Consider the following 13,043-nt stretch of genomic DNA (forward strand, 5'->3'; position numbering starts at 1 on the left):
GTTCTCCCCAAATTCTCAATTCTGAACAGGCTTTCTTAAAAACAATATATCCTGACACTTAAAAGGCCAACCCCCACCCCCAACCCAAGCTTTGTTAAGTCTTTTTTTCTAACTTCCCGTCCTCGTGTAATTAAAGCTGGTAGAACTGCAAAAAGTCATCAAGCCACGGCAAGGAAGGATTGAAGTGAGTACAATGGTCAGTGCCAAATTCAACAGTTTTATGACTTTTGTAAGGCAACACCTTTTAAAGTAGAACTGGTCAGATAACAAAGAAAAGTGTACTGGATTGGTTTCAAATTCTGATTGATAACTTCTGCAAGCCTATCCTTTGTTATGTGTGACATGTGGTTCATGTGTTTGAAATTCTGATGGTTTGATCTTCTAAGAATGTTACCTAAAGCTATCTTGGAAACTATTTGGTCTATTCTTTTGAACAAGCACAAGGGTCATTCTCTGAAGTATCAGTAAGCAATCAGTCTTGCATACTCTTCTCTATTTATATGAACTGAATGTTTCATCAGAGACAAAATTTAAGACCTTCCTCTAAAATGGTAATCAAGAACACAAGGATGCTGATGTGATAAAGGAATCAGTGTATCTACAGGAATACAGACTCGATTAATTTCAATTATATTTTGAACAAACTGAGTTTAATCTGGATTGTGCCCATTTATCCCAGTCCACAGTTCCACTGGAGCTGCATTTGTGTAAAACCAACACGCCAGAGTTGTATCCCTGTTTACACAGTTCCTCTCTACCCATAGAGTATGACTTTTCTGGGTTGCGGTGAGGGGAGACCTCATGTACTCTTGCACACAGAGGTAACATGTATCTCTAATCTGGAAGAGATGCAACAAATGTGTGCCTGTAGTTCTTTGAGGTAGGACAAGCAACAATACAGTTGTATATTGCCAGCACCACCCTTCCCATGTTCATGAATAATTCTTATGCTGAGCACACAGAAAGCTATACTTGCAGCTTCTTGGTCCTGTATATGCTTAGAAACTCTCGGTATTCAGGGAATAAAATATTTGGGGTCAATGAACAGGATGAAGTTAAGTCAAATGTGTGCAGATAACTATTTCTCATATGAAGCTTCCTTCTCTTCCTCCTCCTCCCTTCCTCTCTCTCATATCCTGCCTTCTTCAGATGTTCAAGACAGCATACATAATGCTCCTTTTCCCCATTTTACTGAGCTGAATTGACTGGCTGGCTGAGTATCAGCAGCCAAGGGTGGTAATGTTAAAAAAGGCTCCTGAAGCTAACACAGCCTTCCAATCCATGAGAAAGCAGTGTGTGTGTGTGTGTGTGTGTGTGTGTGTGTGTGTGTGTGTGTGTGTGTATGCTTCAGGTCATTTAATTATGGTAACAAAGTGCCTTATAAGGTATATAGAGCCACCAAAGTAAACTCAAAAGGCTTTCCATTTTTTAAAAATATGAAAAATCTAACAAAGACAGTTTTATTAGTTGCTGTGAAAGCTGCCTGTATGATTGGTAGTGAAAGCAATGCAGGTTACAAAGAGTGGTTTTTCAAACCATTCTTTTTTTTTTTAAATTGAGAAAAAACCCAAGCTAAGGAGATTACGCCGGGCATTTGAAAGCTGGAGGCATGAATGGTATAGAAGAGAATATATGTAGCTCAGGGTTGAACTGTGAAGTCCGTGAGGTTGGTGGTTTTCCCACAGACATTTCAAACAACCGAGCTCAGAGAACAAGAGAACAAACACTCCATAGGGATAACAAGTATTATATGCTTATTTTCTTATATTTTGTCTATACATTAGCAAGGGGCAGATTTCCAGTGACAAATCTGAGAGAGAAAAACTTCATTGGGCATAGAAAAATTCTTAGAAGTCACTAAGGTGCAGTGAAATAGCCCTCAGAAGATTCCAGATTATTATCTGACGAAAACCTGGAATTTAGGGTTGTAAGGATAGAGTTTTAAAAAGTTTTACACACAAAATGGTTGCCGTAGCTCTGAAGCACATCCCTAATTCCAGATCACATAGCCTGCATGCTTCTACTCTGCTTAAGTTGGCAGCCCATGATTTACATTTTGTGTAAATTTCGTTGTTCTCCAAACTGGGGTGGGGAATCTTGTTTTGTTAACTCAGTGCAAGGTTTCTGCCTTGCTTTGCATTTCTTTGGAACGGTTTGGTTGATGTTCCTAAATGACAGATTGTCATTTGTGTGGGTGATGTTGCCATACCTTTTAGTTGGTCCCTTCTTTGAACACCTTCTTTGTTCTTCTGCTGAGGTATGCTGTTTATTTCTCTGGGATTGAGATGACACTGGATATCCTTAATTTAGGAGGTAGCATTTCAATCCAATGCAATGAAAACTCCTCTCTTTTGCTAATGACACCAGACTGTATGATAGCATTATAGTCAACATATGGTTTTAGATGTTGTTGCTTATAAGCCATCTAGGAATGCACTGTTTCCTATATGGATGTTTTCGCCCAAATTATACCTTTCTACATAGTAGTTGTAATCTTATTTTATACCTTTTAAAGTTTAAAGTTTGCTCTAGGGGTTATTCCTCACTGAACTTTTCATGCATTCTCATGTAAGGTGAACGGTTGGCTGCAGCTAATCTTTATAGGGTTGATTTAGTCCATAACACCATATTCAAATTATCAAAAGCTCACTGACACATAAGAATTCAGATTATTTTGACTAAAGTAGTTCCTTCTTTTTGCAGGTTATATATATATATATATATATATATATATATATATATATATGTATGTATGTATGTATGTATGTATGTATGTATGTATGTATGTATGTATGTATGTATGTGTTACAACCCCTGATATGCCCAAATATGGGAGGGAGCTCACTACTCCCCCTTCCTGTCCTTCGGCTCATTACAGAGGACCATCCAGGCAGAAAACCTGGACAGAAAGGGGGAGTAGTGAGCTCCCTCCCATATTTGGGCATACCAGGGGTTGTAACACAAATACATACCTATTTCCCTGGCCTAGCTGATAAGGAAGAGAGCCTGTGGCTTAGTGGCAATTGCCATATTACCTGCCTAATATGCAATACAGCCCTGGTTCGATTCCCAGTAAGGGTATGGCTAGCTGATGAGACCTAAATAGGTTGAAATAGATCTATACTAGTCTCCCTTTATTTATCAGCACAAATACAACGTGTGTGTGTGTGTGTGTGTGTTTTTGTAGATTTTCATGGGTGTAGGTATGCTGGTCTTGTTGTATTCAGGTCTTTTCTCATGTAAGATTGATATTGTCCTGGCAACATTTCGGCGAGGTCCCACTCCGAAACGTTGCCAAGACAATCTCAATCTTACATGGGAAAAGACCCGAATACAACAAGACCAGCATATGTATATATACAGTACACACACACACACACACACACACACACACACACTATATTTATTGTGGGGGGGATTAAGATAGTAAGGAAACAAATTTGTGTTTCATCATGTCTATGGTGCTGTTTATTCATTTAATGAGGATGTGGGGGGTTGTTGGTTTTTTTGCACAAATGGGAAAACTTACTTGTCACCTTCAGTTTGAAGTATATAACCTCCTCTTCTACATCTTAGATTCAGCCTAGTTCACTTGAAAATAATGGAAAGGGACTGACAGCCCTTCCAAAGATGACCCTGAATGGAAAGCAAGCTGGAAAAATTCATCTTCCTTTAGACTGCTGCAGGAGGAGCATCTTTTGAACAACTTGCACACTGGCAACCAACTTATTCTAGACGTAGCTCAAAATCCTTACATTTTCCTACTCCCCAGCTACAAGTGGCCTGGGACCAAGGGGGATAAAGCATTGCATTTTCCCATACAATCCAGTTTGCCACATCACAACAGGTGATTCTGCTCTAAATGCTTTAATTTTTTTAGAAGGTGAATGGAAAGGAAGGCCTGGCTTTCTCAGTAATAGATGAAAAGGAACCGAAAAATTAACATTTAGTCAATGGAGAGAAAAATAAAACACTTATTATTTATTTTTACTTTTTCGCCATTGTTCTTTTTACCGCAATGCTCTTATTTTTCTGATGCTTAATGTTATGATACACTAGGGTAGTTGCCTTAAATTCTTACAGTGCTTTAACGTCTCTTAACCTATCCGATTGAGAAAAAAAGATTTAACATAGTCCTTTTCCATGGCACATGTTTTTTATTTAATCTGGAAAAGAACTGAATAGAGCTTTCTGGATGTCTCACCCTACAAAGCTGGTACTTTCTCTGTCCATCCATCCATTTTTTTAAGGTTACTTGGTCATTGACTGGCAATGTCATCATGGCAAGGTCAGGAAAATTGCTGTAAATCCTGGGATAGCATGAGGAACCTAATGTCAAGCCTTCAAGGTAGGTCAGATCAAGAAACAGAGCAGGAATTCAACGAAAGCTCTTTATTTGAGTCAAGGTAGAGCGACATAAAGTATGTCCAAGTTTCTCTTTGTCCTATCTTATACTATACACGTTCAAGGAAACTATTCTGAGTTGCGCTTCCCTTTCTCAAGACGCTGCAATCTTTTCTTCAGGCCTTCCTTAATGGCACTCATTCCTTCCCAATCTCTAAGATCAGTTTTACACCAAAACTCATAGAGGGAAACCTAAAGCAGTTTTTCCCATTATTATTAGTCCAGTTCCCAGAGATCTAGTGCTAATGCCCAGACAAGCCAGAACAGAAAAGAGAGGCACCATGGAGAATCCACTATAATACAATAGCTATTCTTGTGGTCGTTTTTTCCATTGTCCAACCATCCTCCGCCACCCGCCACCCCCCAAAAAAACAAAAACCCCAAGACATGCATTATAAAAGACAGCACAGGTTTTCATGAAATGTACCTACTGCTCTTTTAGAATGAACTATAACTGAAATGTAAAAAAAAAAAGCGCCTTCCTCCATAGTGGGATAAACTATGAATAAGTGATGGTTATGCTACTCAGCCTGTTCTTGATAGGTGAGCTGAAGGTCCCGACTCTCTCCTCTCAGTCCTTTAGCTTTCAACCAGATTTGGTTTCACAATAAAGAATCATCACATGTAAAGTATGAAAGGTGGCCATTGTATGTTTGACTGCTTTTGACACAAGAGAATCCCAGGAAGCCTGTGTAGCACCTGATCTAATTTCATAAGATCTTTTTCAACATTTTAGCTCAGATCATTGACAAGTTGTAACTGCCTGACCTCTGACTTAGCCAAAAAGTGGCAAAAATGACTTTGTATGCTGCAGTTATGCTACCAACTTTAAAGGAGGCAAGGAACCACACCCGTCTTCATGAAGGCAAATGCTGTTTGCCACCCTTTGCCAGTTACCACCCAGCTAGAAAGTTTTCTTTGGGGAGCAAGATATATGATGTCTGCCACTGTACATGTTTTTAGAAGGCCCAGATTATCATCCTAATCTTATTCTGATTTTAGAATTTCCCCTCCTCTCAAATTCCGATTGTTAGCCTCTTTGCTATTTAAAATCCACTTGGATATTTTTTTAAAATCCTTATATAAAGAAGACTATGTCTGGAAATGGATTGTATAGGGGAAATCTATCCAACTGGCCAGTCTAGAAAAGCTACTGGCCCCGTAAATCCTTGAATAGAAGACTATTGAGGAGTACTAAGGCTGTAGGGTAGACTGAGAAATTGGAAAAATTCTCAGAAAAAGAAAGAGATAAACCCTCTTGGCAAGAAAACAGCAACGTTGCGTCCATAAAGTCAGCAGGAAACAAAAGAGCATTTTACCTTTTATTGTCTTTATATTTGACATGGGGTTACCCTACAGCAGGGGTGTCCAAACTTGGGAACTTTAAGATTTGTGGACTTCAACTCCCAGAATTCCCCAGCCAGCCATGCTGGCTGGGGAATTCTGGGAGTTGAAGTCCACAAGTCTTAAAGTTCCCAAGTTTGGACACCCCTGCCCTACAGCCATTTGGTTGCACAGTCAGAAACTAGGTTGGACCAGATGAGATTGACTACTGCTGGATTTCATGTCATGTCTTAATGTAAGAGAACGTTCTAAAATTATGTATGGACCTTTTGGTACAAAGTGTGGATGTAAAGCTCAACCAAAAGAAGCAGTCCACGAAAGAAATACAGTGTTTCTCAATCTCAGCAACTTTTAATACGTGTAGACTTCAACTCCCATGCTGGCTGTGGGATTCTACACATCTTAAAATTGCCAAGGATGAGAAACACTCTCTAAAAACATGGCATACCTGTTAAGAGTGGAATTCACCTGAAATGAAAGGGCAGCATCAATAGCTAATGCAACACTGGTGATTTGCACATCCCAAGCTGTGTGTAGCTTTCAAACAGTCTCGGATGATGCCATTGAAATTCAGACTCAGATGCATCCAGTCCCAGGAATTCAAGGAAGTGAGAAGCAGAGATTTTAATATTACTTAGCATGACAAAATGCCTGTGAATTGCATCATAGACCCTGATTATTAGATCACCTGCACAATATATAGGAGCAGGCCTTCTAATGAAAAGGCCTGCGATTGGAGTCATGTTTACAGCAACATTCTAATCAGTGGACCGATGTTCTAGACTGTCCATAAGGATCAGGCACTTTCTGGTCAAGAAGTTTCTCTCTTGATGCTTCCTATTCTGAAGTGGAAGACGTAGAGGCCAAATCACGGTGTTTTGCCCTTGCAAGACCTGCAGCAAGCCTTTCTGTAATACCAGTGTGAGCAGAGCTTTACTTTCAGCACCAACACACAGTTAGCTGTTGCTTTGTCATCACAGTCTTCGTCTGTAGAAGGGAAACATAGCGCAAAGGTTAGATAGAGGATGGGTCCTCTTGCAATTAGGCTACCTCACCAGAATATTTGTATTTCAAAAACACTGCTGGCTTCAGACGATACGGTGCTTCAACTTTCCTTAGGTCTGCAGTTCCAAGTGCGCACATACTCTTTCATCTTCTCTTTTTCTCCACTTCTTCCTTTTATCTTCCTCCTGTGAAAGCTAGCCTCTTCTTTAAGCCTCTTGGCATGGTGCTCTTTGCTATCTCTTTCTATGTGCCAGCCAGTCCTTCTGGATTCAGAAATTTGGCAGCTCCAATGTCTTCTACTTGGCCACCATTTTTATTAGTCACAAACTGGGTTCCCCCATTGCACTAAGTTTCAAACTAACCAGATAGCCACATCATGCCTTAGCATCACAAGTGATCCTAACACTGGTTGCTTGGGTTTACAGCCCTGTCCGCTGCTTCACAGCACCCTCCCCGAGGGCCCTGCTGGTTTAAGAGCTGCAATACTCTCTACTTCCTTAAGTTAGAGCCCCTGACACGTTGCTTTTTACCTGGAGCATCGGTGGGACACAGCTGTAGTTGGCAAGCTTGCCTGGCTTCAGGTTTAGATGTTGACTCACAGCCTTGGCCTAAGGTTTCTCCCTGGTAGCACTTCACTTCCCGGAAACGCAGGCCAGTGCCACAGGTCTTGCTGCACTGCAAAGGATGGGAGGAAAAAAAATGTTCTCCTTTGGTACAAAGTATGGACATACAGCTCAACCAAAGAGGGCATGAAAAGAAATCCCACGGGGCTGCTTCATAATTATTCTCAAGAATGGTGTCACTTTTGCAACCATGGATACCCAAGTTAAACTAGAAAGTGATAGCAATGCTTCATTTGTCAGTGTGATTTCATACTTTAAATTTTAATTTTAATAATAATAATTTATTAAATATGTATGCTACCCAACTCTCGGTGGCTTTGAGTGGCTCGCAACAATCAAACAAAGACATTACATTAAAACCAATAAAGAAAAAAGATTGCAAGTGCAATGAAATGCCCCAACACTGGAAGTCTTTGGGGCAACACTGGAATGCCCCAACACTGGAAGTCTTTAAGAAGATGTTGGATAGCTATTTGTCTGAAACGGTATAGGGTTTCCTGCCTAGGCAGGGGGTTGGACTAGAAGACCTCCAAGGTCCCTTCCAACTCTACTATTGTATTGTATTGTATTGAAATGAAACCCAAGCCAAAGGAATTAAATTAATTTACTACTGAGACCACATCTATAGGCATAGCAAGGTTGGGAATGTTTGCACATTGCTACATCTCCAAGTAGCAAGTTATAGCTTTGTCCAATGATGTTTATCTTTCCTGATCCAGCAAAGGTTTCCTCTGTCCTGATTGCCTCCGGCTCTGGGTACAGATACCCTTCAGCTCATTTAATCAGAGCACAGTACAATTTGCCAGGTGCAAATGAAAGGGCTGCCTTGTGCCTCCCAACCAAATGAGAGGGCGTGCCCCCTTTTACAATTGCAGTCAAGCCCCAGGTGATTTTACAAAAGCCACATTTTTGAATCCTGGAGTTCTATAAATGTTTATTGTATTTTGTGGTGGTTTTTTTAAAAAAAAATGTTCTATGATCATCTGTTTGAATGTTGCGCGCCGTCATAATGGTTTTCAGAAAGGTGGCATCTACAAAATCAAAATAAAGAGGGCTTTGGAAAGCAATGCTGGGAATCTCAATGGATGAAACAGAGACAAGCATCCCTCCCTTTATTTCCCCCCCCCATTAAAGAGTTGTTCGGGGGGAATCTTCCCTGCCATTTCCCTCCAATCCTGTTCCAAACTCCAGCAGCTCTCTCCCCTCTGCAGGTTGCTGTAGCTTGATCTCCATCTACCTGAGACCAAGAGGTTGAAAACCACGTGGAACAGGGTCTCTGGAAACATGGGGCTTGTACTTCTGGCTTTGGGGAAGCCTCACAGCGCTTCTCAGGATACTCCTTGTACAGGCCATTTTCTAATCCCACACACAGCACTGTCCGCATCTTAACACCTCGGCCACATGTGGCATTGCACTGCAAAAGAGAAAGCGAAGCACCATTTTCCATCTGCATTAAAAAGCATGACAAACTTTTTGGGTTCGCCTCTGCATGACAAACCCACAGTGGGCTCATTCTTTTCATTTGGAAGGCAGCCAGTAATTAATATAAAATACAGTGTGTTTGGGCTTAACAACGCAAGAGTTTTGCTGGAGATAAAGTTAATGTTTTAAATAGACAATAACCATAACCCTAATATAGGCAGTCCTTAACTTATGACCACAATTGAGCCCAAAATCTGAGCCCAAATTGAACTGACGTTGCTAAGTGAGAAATTTGTTACGTGAGTTTTGCCCCATTTTACACTTTTCTTGCCACGTTTGTTAAGCGAATCAATGCAGGTGTTAAATTAGTAACAAGGTTGTTAAGTGAATTTGGCTTCCCCATTGACTTTGCTTGTCAGAAGGTCGCAAAAGATGGGACATTAAAACCGTCATAAACACAAGTTAGTTATCAAGCATCCGAATGTAAATCATGGGGATGCTGCAATGGTCAGGTGTGAAAAATGGTTGTAAGTTACTTTTTTCAGTGCTGTTGTAACTTTGAACTAAATGAATTGTAAGTCGAGGACTACCTGTATCAGGGGTGGGTTCCTGCCAGTTCTAACCTTTTCTATAGAAGAGGTTCCACAAATCTACAGTGCCGTTTAGAACCGGTTCCAGCTCCCTCCCCCCGCCCGTCCGCACATCATCAAGATGAAGAGCGAGAGGAGGAATTCTGGGAGTTGAAGTCTCCAAGTCTTAAAGCTGTCAAGTTTGAACACGCCTGGGGCTTTTTTTTCCTAAAGGGTTAGGGGTTCAAGGGTCTTGTAACTTGACAGCTTTAAGATTTGCGTGCTTCAAATGCCAGAGTTTCTGAGCCAACATTTTGGTTGCTAAGCAAGAGCGTTGTTAAGTGATTTTCACCACGTTTTACAAGTTGGCCCCGCCACCCAGTCACATGACTGCCAAGCCACTCCCACAAAGCAGGCCACACCTACAGAAGAGGTTCTAAAAAATTTTTGAAACCCACCACTGACCTGTATAATCCAAATTCCAATACTGTTAGACCAGATTTATATTTACTATACATTTGGGGGCGGCTAACCACTGACCAGGATGGCTTACTAAGTGTTCTTCTCTTCCCCTGATCCTGCTACTTTCTCAAATATAGCCACGTTCCCTTGTTTTATCAGATAGTGAGATAAGTAAAGCAAGATGTTCAGGAAAGATAATCTGCTCAATGGAAAGGGGTTTACAGTTTCTCTGGAAGACCTGAAGGTGGTTGAGATGGTTCTCTGCCATGAAGAAGAAGCGTCTGATATGGCCATCACTGGACAGTTAATAAAACAACTTAAAAAAAGAACTAAAGCCAGAATGGGACTAACATGCTATAGGAGTATCTAAAGACTTGGCAGATAGGTCAGAGCAAATGAATAAATAATTTAACGAAATCCAAATAGCAGATATTGCTCTGAAAGCCAGCAATGTTTATGATAGGCTACAAATAATACTCTTGAGATAGACAAGGCTCCAAAGAATATTGCTGAAATAAAGATTGAGTTGGCTGATTTACAGGATCGTGGCAGGAGAAATAATTTGAGGATTAAAGGAATGGCGGAGAAAAGCAGAACAAACAAATTTGACTACTTATCTCTAAAATTAATTACCAGAGCTTTAATATGAACTTAATGGATAAAGATAATGAATGTCCTCATCCGGTTTACTCTCCTAGGGACACACAGAAGAAAACCTAGAGACATTTTTTTTAGATTTGTGAACCCAAATATAAAAGATAAAATTATAAAATTATGAGAAAAATACGTGGTCTGGAGAACGTCCTCCCCCCCCCCCAAGATATCAGTGTAGCTGCATTGCAGCAAGGAAAGGAATTAAAACCATTTAGAGAAAAACGTATGATGCAGAATATGGATAACTACAAATGGGACTCTTCTCTCAAATGAATTGTTTTTACATTACAAGGACATGAAAGTTATTTCAATTTCAACTGAGATGCAGATCTTATTGACAAAACTTTCCAAGAAGAGAGGAAGAAAGTCATCTACGGTTTGCCTTGGAACTGTGGAAAGCAGGTTGAACTACAGGTAGAAGATAAGAACACTACACTGAGTTATGGAGCAACAGAATTTATATAGATTGTTTTCCTTTTTAAAATGTTCAGGTTTAGAGTAAAGGAAAAAAGGAGAGTGTAAAATATAGAAGGGAAAACAACTGTCAAATACTAACATAGGTAAAACTACAGTTAAGGAATTATTGTAATTAAAATTGGGAACTTACAGGCTGATGAGGGGAAGAAGTAATATCAGTAAGACACACACACACACCCTCCCCTTAGACTGTGTAGAGCAGGGGTCCACAAACCCTGGGCCACACCCCATTACTGGGCCTTGAGCAGTTCGAAACCGTGCCACAGAAGTGGCGGGCGGGCGAGTGCATTCCCACTTGTCTGAGAAGCAGAAGAGTGCGTGTGCGTGCCCTCCCTTTGTGCAAGCATAGCCCTATTGCAAATGTGCGTGCCCCCTCACTTGTGACAATAGGGCTCTGCTGTGCTCCTGCCTGCCGCTCGTGGAGAACCATCCTCTCTTACCTCCGCTGGGCTGCAAAACCAGAAAGATTGGGGAATACTGGCAAAGAGGATTCTTTAAGGAAAAAGGTAGATAATATATAAACTGAGTTGTGAAGTTACTAAAGTCTCTTTAATTGTCACATTAGAAAAAAAGACAAAATCACAATTAAAGTAATGAGATTTCAGAAGCAGGAACCACAATTTTATCAAACTTGGTTGACTTTTATAATTTACCTGAATAGCAATGAATTATAATCTGGTGTACTGCTTGTTTATGACAAATTTTCACGTGTACGGTACCTGATATTTTATTTACACAGTAGTAGGGTTTTTTTGTATTTTCTATATATTTTTTGTATATATGTATCCTGAAATTATGTTTAATGCAGATACATGATATTGCAAAAGAAAAAAAAATAAACTACTTTTCCTTAAAACAATATTTACCTCTTCAAGAACCTCTTCTTACATTTTAATTGTCTTGTTTATTTTTCATGTTTAGATGTTTGTTTTACTCTGGAAAGGAAAAACTAAACTAGGTAAAATAAATGAAGAATAAAGAGTAGTTCCTTTGTAAAGGAGGTTTGTTTCTTCTAAGCTACCAGCAAATGGGTAGTCTAATAAGAGAAAGAACAAAGGGAGACAGAACTGATTTAAGCCAGCGAATGGTGAAAGTGAGAAGAATCTTGATCTTTCTACAAACTCTTTGCATATGTTACTGGCTGCTGCTTTTATATGTCACTGCTGATGGCTTAGAAACAGATAGATGGCTTAACGCTGAACGTCAATCTAGGAATAGCTCAAAGGGACCAGATAAGCATATGAGTTTTATACAGCTTCCTTATATCTCCCAATTGTTGTTTAGGAGTTTGCTACAGTATTTCCCAGGCCATCTGTGGTCAGGGAGCTGACCCAACTCAAAATCTGCCCCCATCAACTCCCAGCTGACAGAATGGAAAAAGGAGAACTCACAATTTGAATCCCTGCTTTGAAACTGCATGATGGAAGTACAGATGACAGCAAAGCTCCAAAGAGCTTCTAAATTAGCCAGTAGACACTCTCACTAACAGGAACCACATTTTTTATTTGATTTTGGATTGGCAGCAATAACTTCAAGGGTCTTCCTTAAGAACAGAGAGGTGTGATCAGCTGCAAACTCACATGGTCCCATTCTTGCTCGACCCAATGGGCAGGGCAGTTCTTATCTCCACAGGGGTAGATTGCCAGGGGCTTAGTGTTGGGATTGCACTGGGACTCCGAGATCAACTTCCCTTCCACATTGCGGCAGGTGACCAAGCGATTCATCCGTCCCTCACCACACAAACCTGAGCACTTGAAGAAATAATGAGACTTTTCAAGGTAACTGGATTTAGTAAGTAGCCTTTAATCTAGAAAGATGGACCAATATAAGACGTAACCTCTAAGACTTTTGGCATGCTTTAGGACTGAAATTCTGGGCAAATATATTAGACATGCAAAAGTGGTCTTCGCAGAAGTCTTCACTTACTTTTGAAAGGATGCCTCTAATCTCATGGTTTCTACAATAATTTCAGAAAACACACAGGCACACTCTATTCTAGACTAGTATAAGTATCAATCAGATCAGGAAACTGGTTCCACGGGATGACTAGAATGAATTGAGATAGGCTACAGTAACAGACTCT

At 40.3% G+C, this 13,043-nt stretch overlaps 1 protein-coding gene across 3 annotated transcripts in view; it reads right to left on the reverse strand.

Moving 5' to 3' along the window:
* Window positions 1–5,891: 5,891 nt before the first annotated feature.
* Window positions 5,892–13,043, reverse strand: part of LOC309389240 (ADAMTS-like protein 2) — a 42,724-nt gene continuing 35,572 nt past the window's right edge. For all 3 annotated transcript variants that reach the window (XM_081947375.1, XM_081947376.1, XM_081947377.1), the window contains 4 exons: window positions 12,541–12,711; window positions 8,614–8,790; window positions 7,284–7,428; window positions 5,892–6,735 (listed from right to left, as the gene is read on the reverse strand). In XM_081947375.1, the coding sequence (XP_081803501.1) occupies window positions 6,617–6,735; window positions 7,284–7,428; window positions 8,614–8,790; window positions 12,541–12,711 (612 nt within the window). In that variant the 3' untranslated portion in view covers window positions 5,892–6,616. The remainder of the gene's footprint in view (window positions 6,736–7,283; window positions 7,429–8,613; window positions 8,791–12,540; window positions 12,712–13,043) is intronic.

This window comes from Natrix helvetica (genome assembly GCF_964273705.1).
Source record: "Natrix helvetica genome assembly, chromosome: 3".
Lineage (NCBI taxonomy): Eukaryota > Metazoa > Chordata > Lepidosauria > Squamata > Natricidae > Natrix > Natrix helvetica.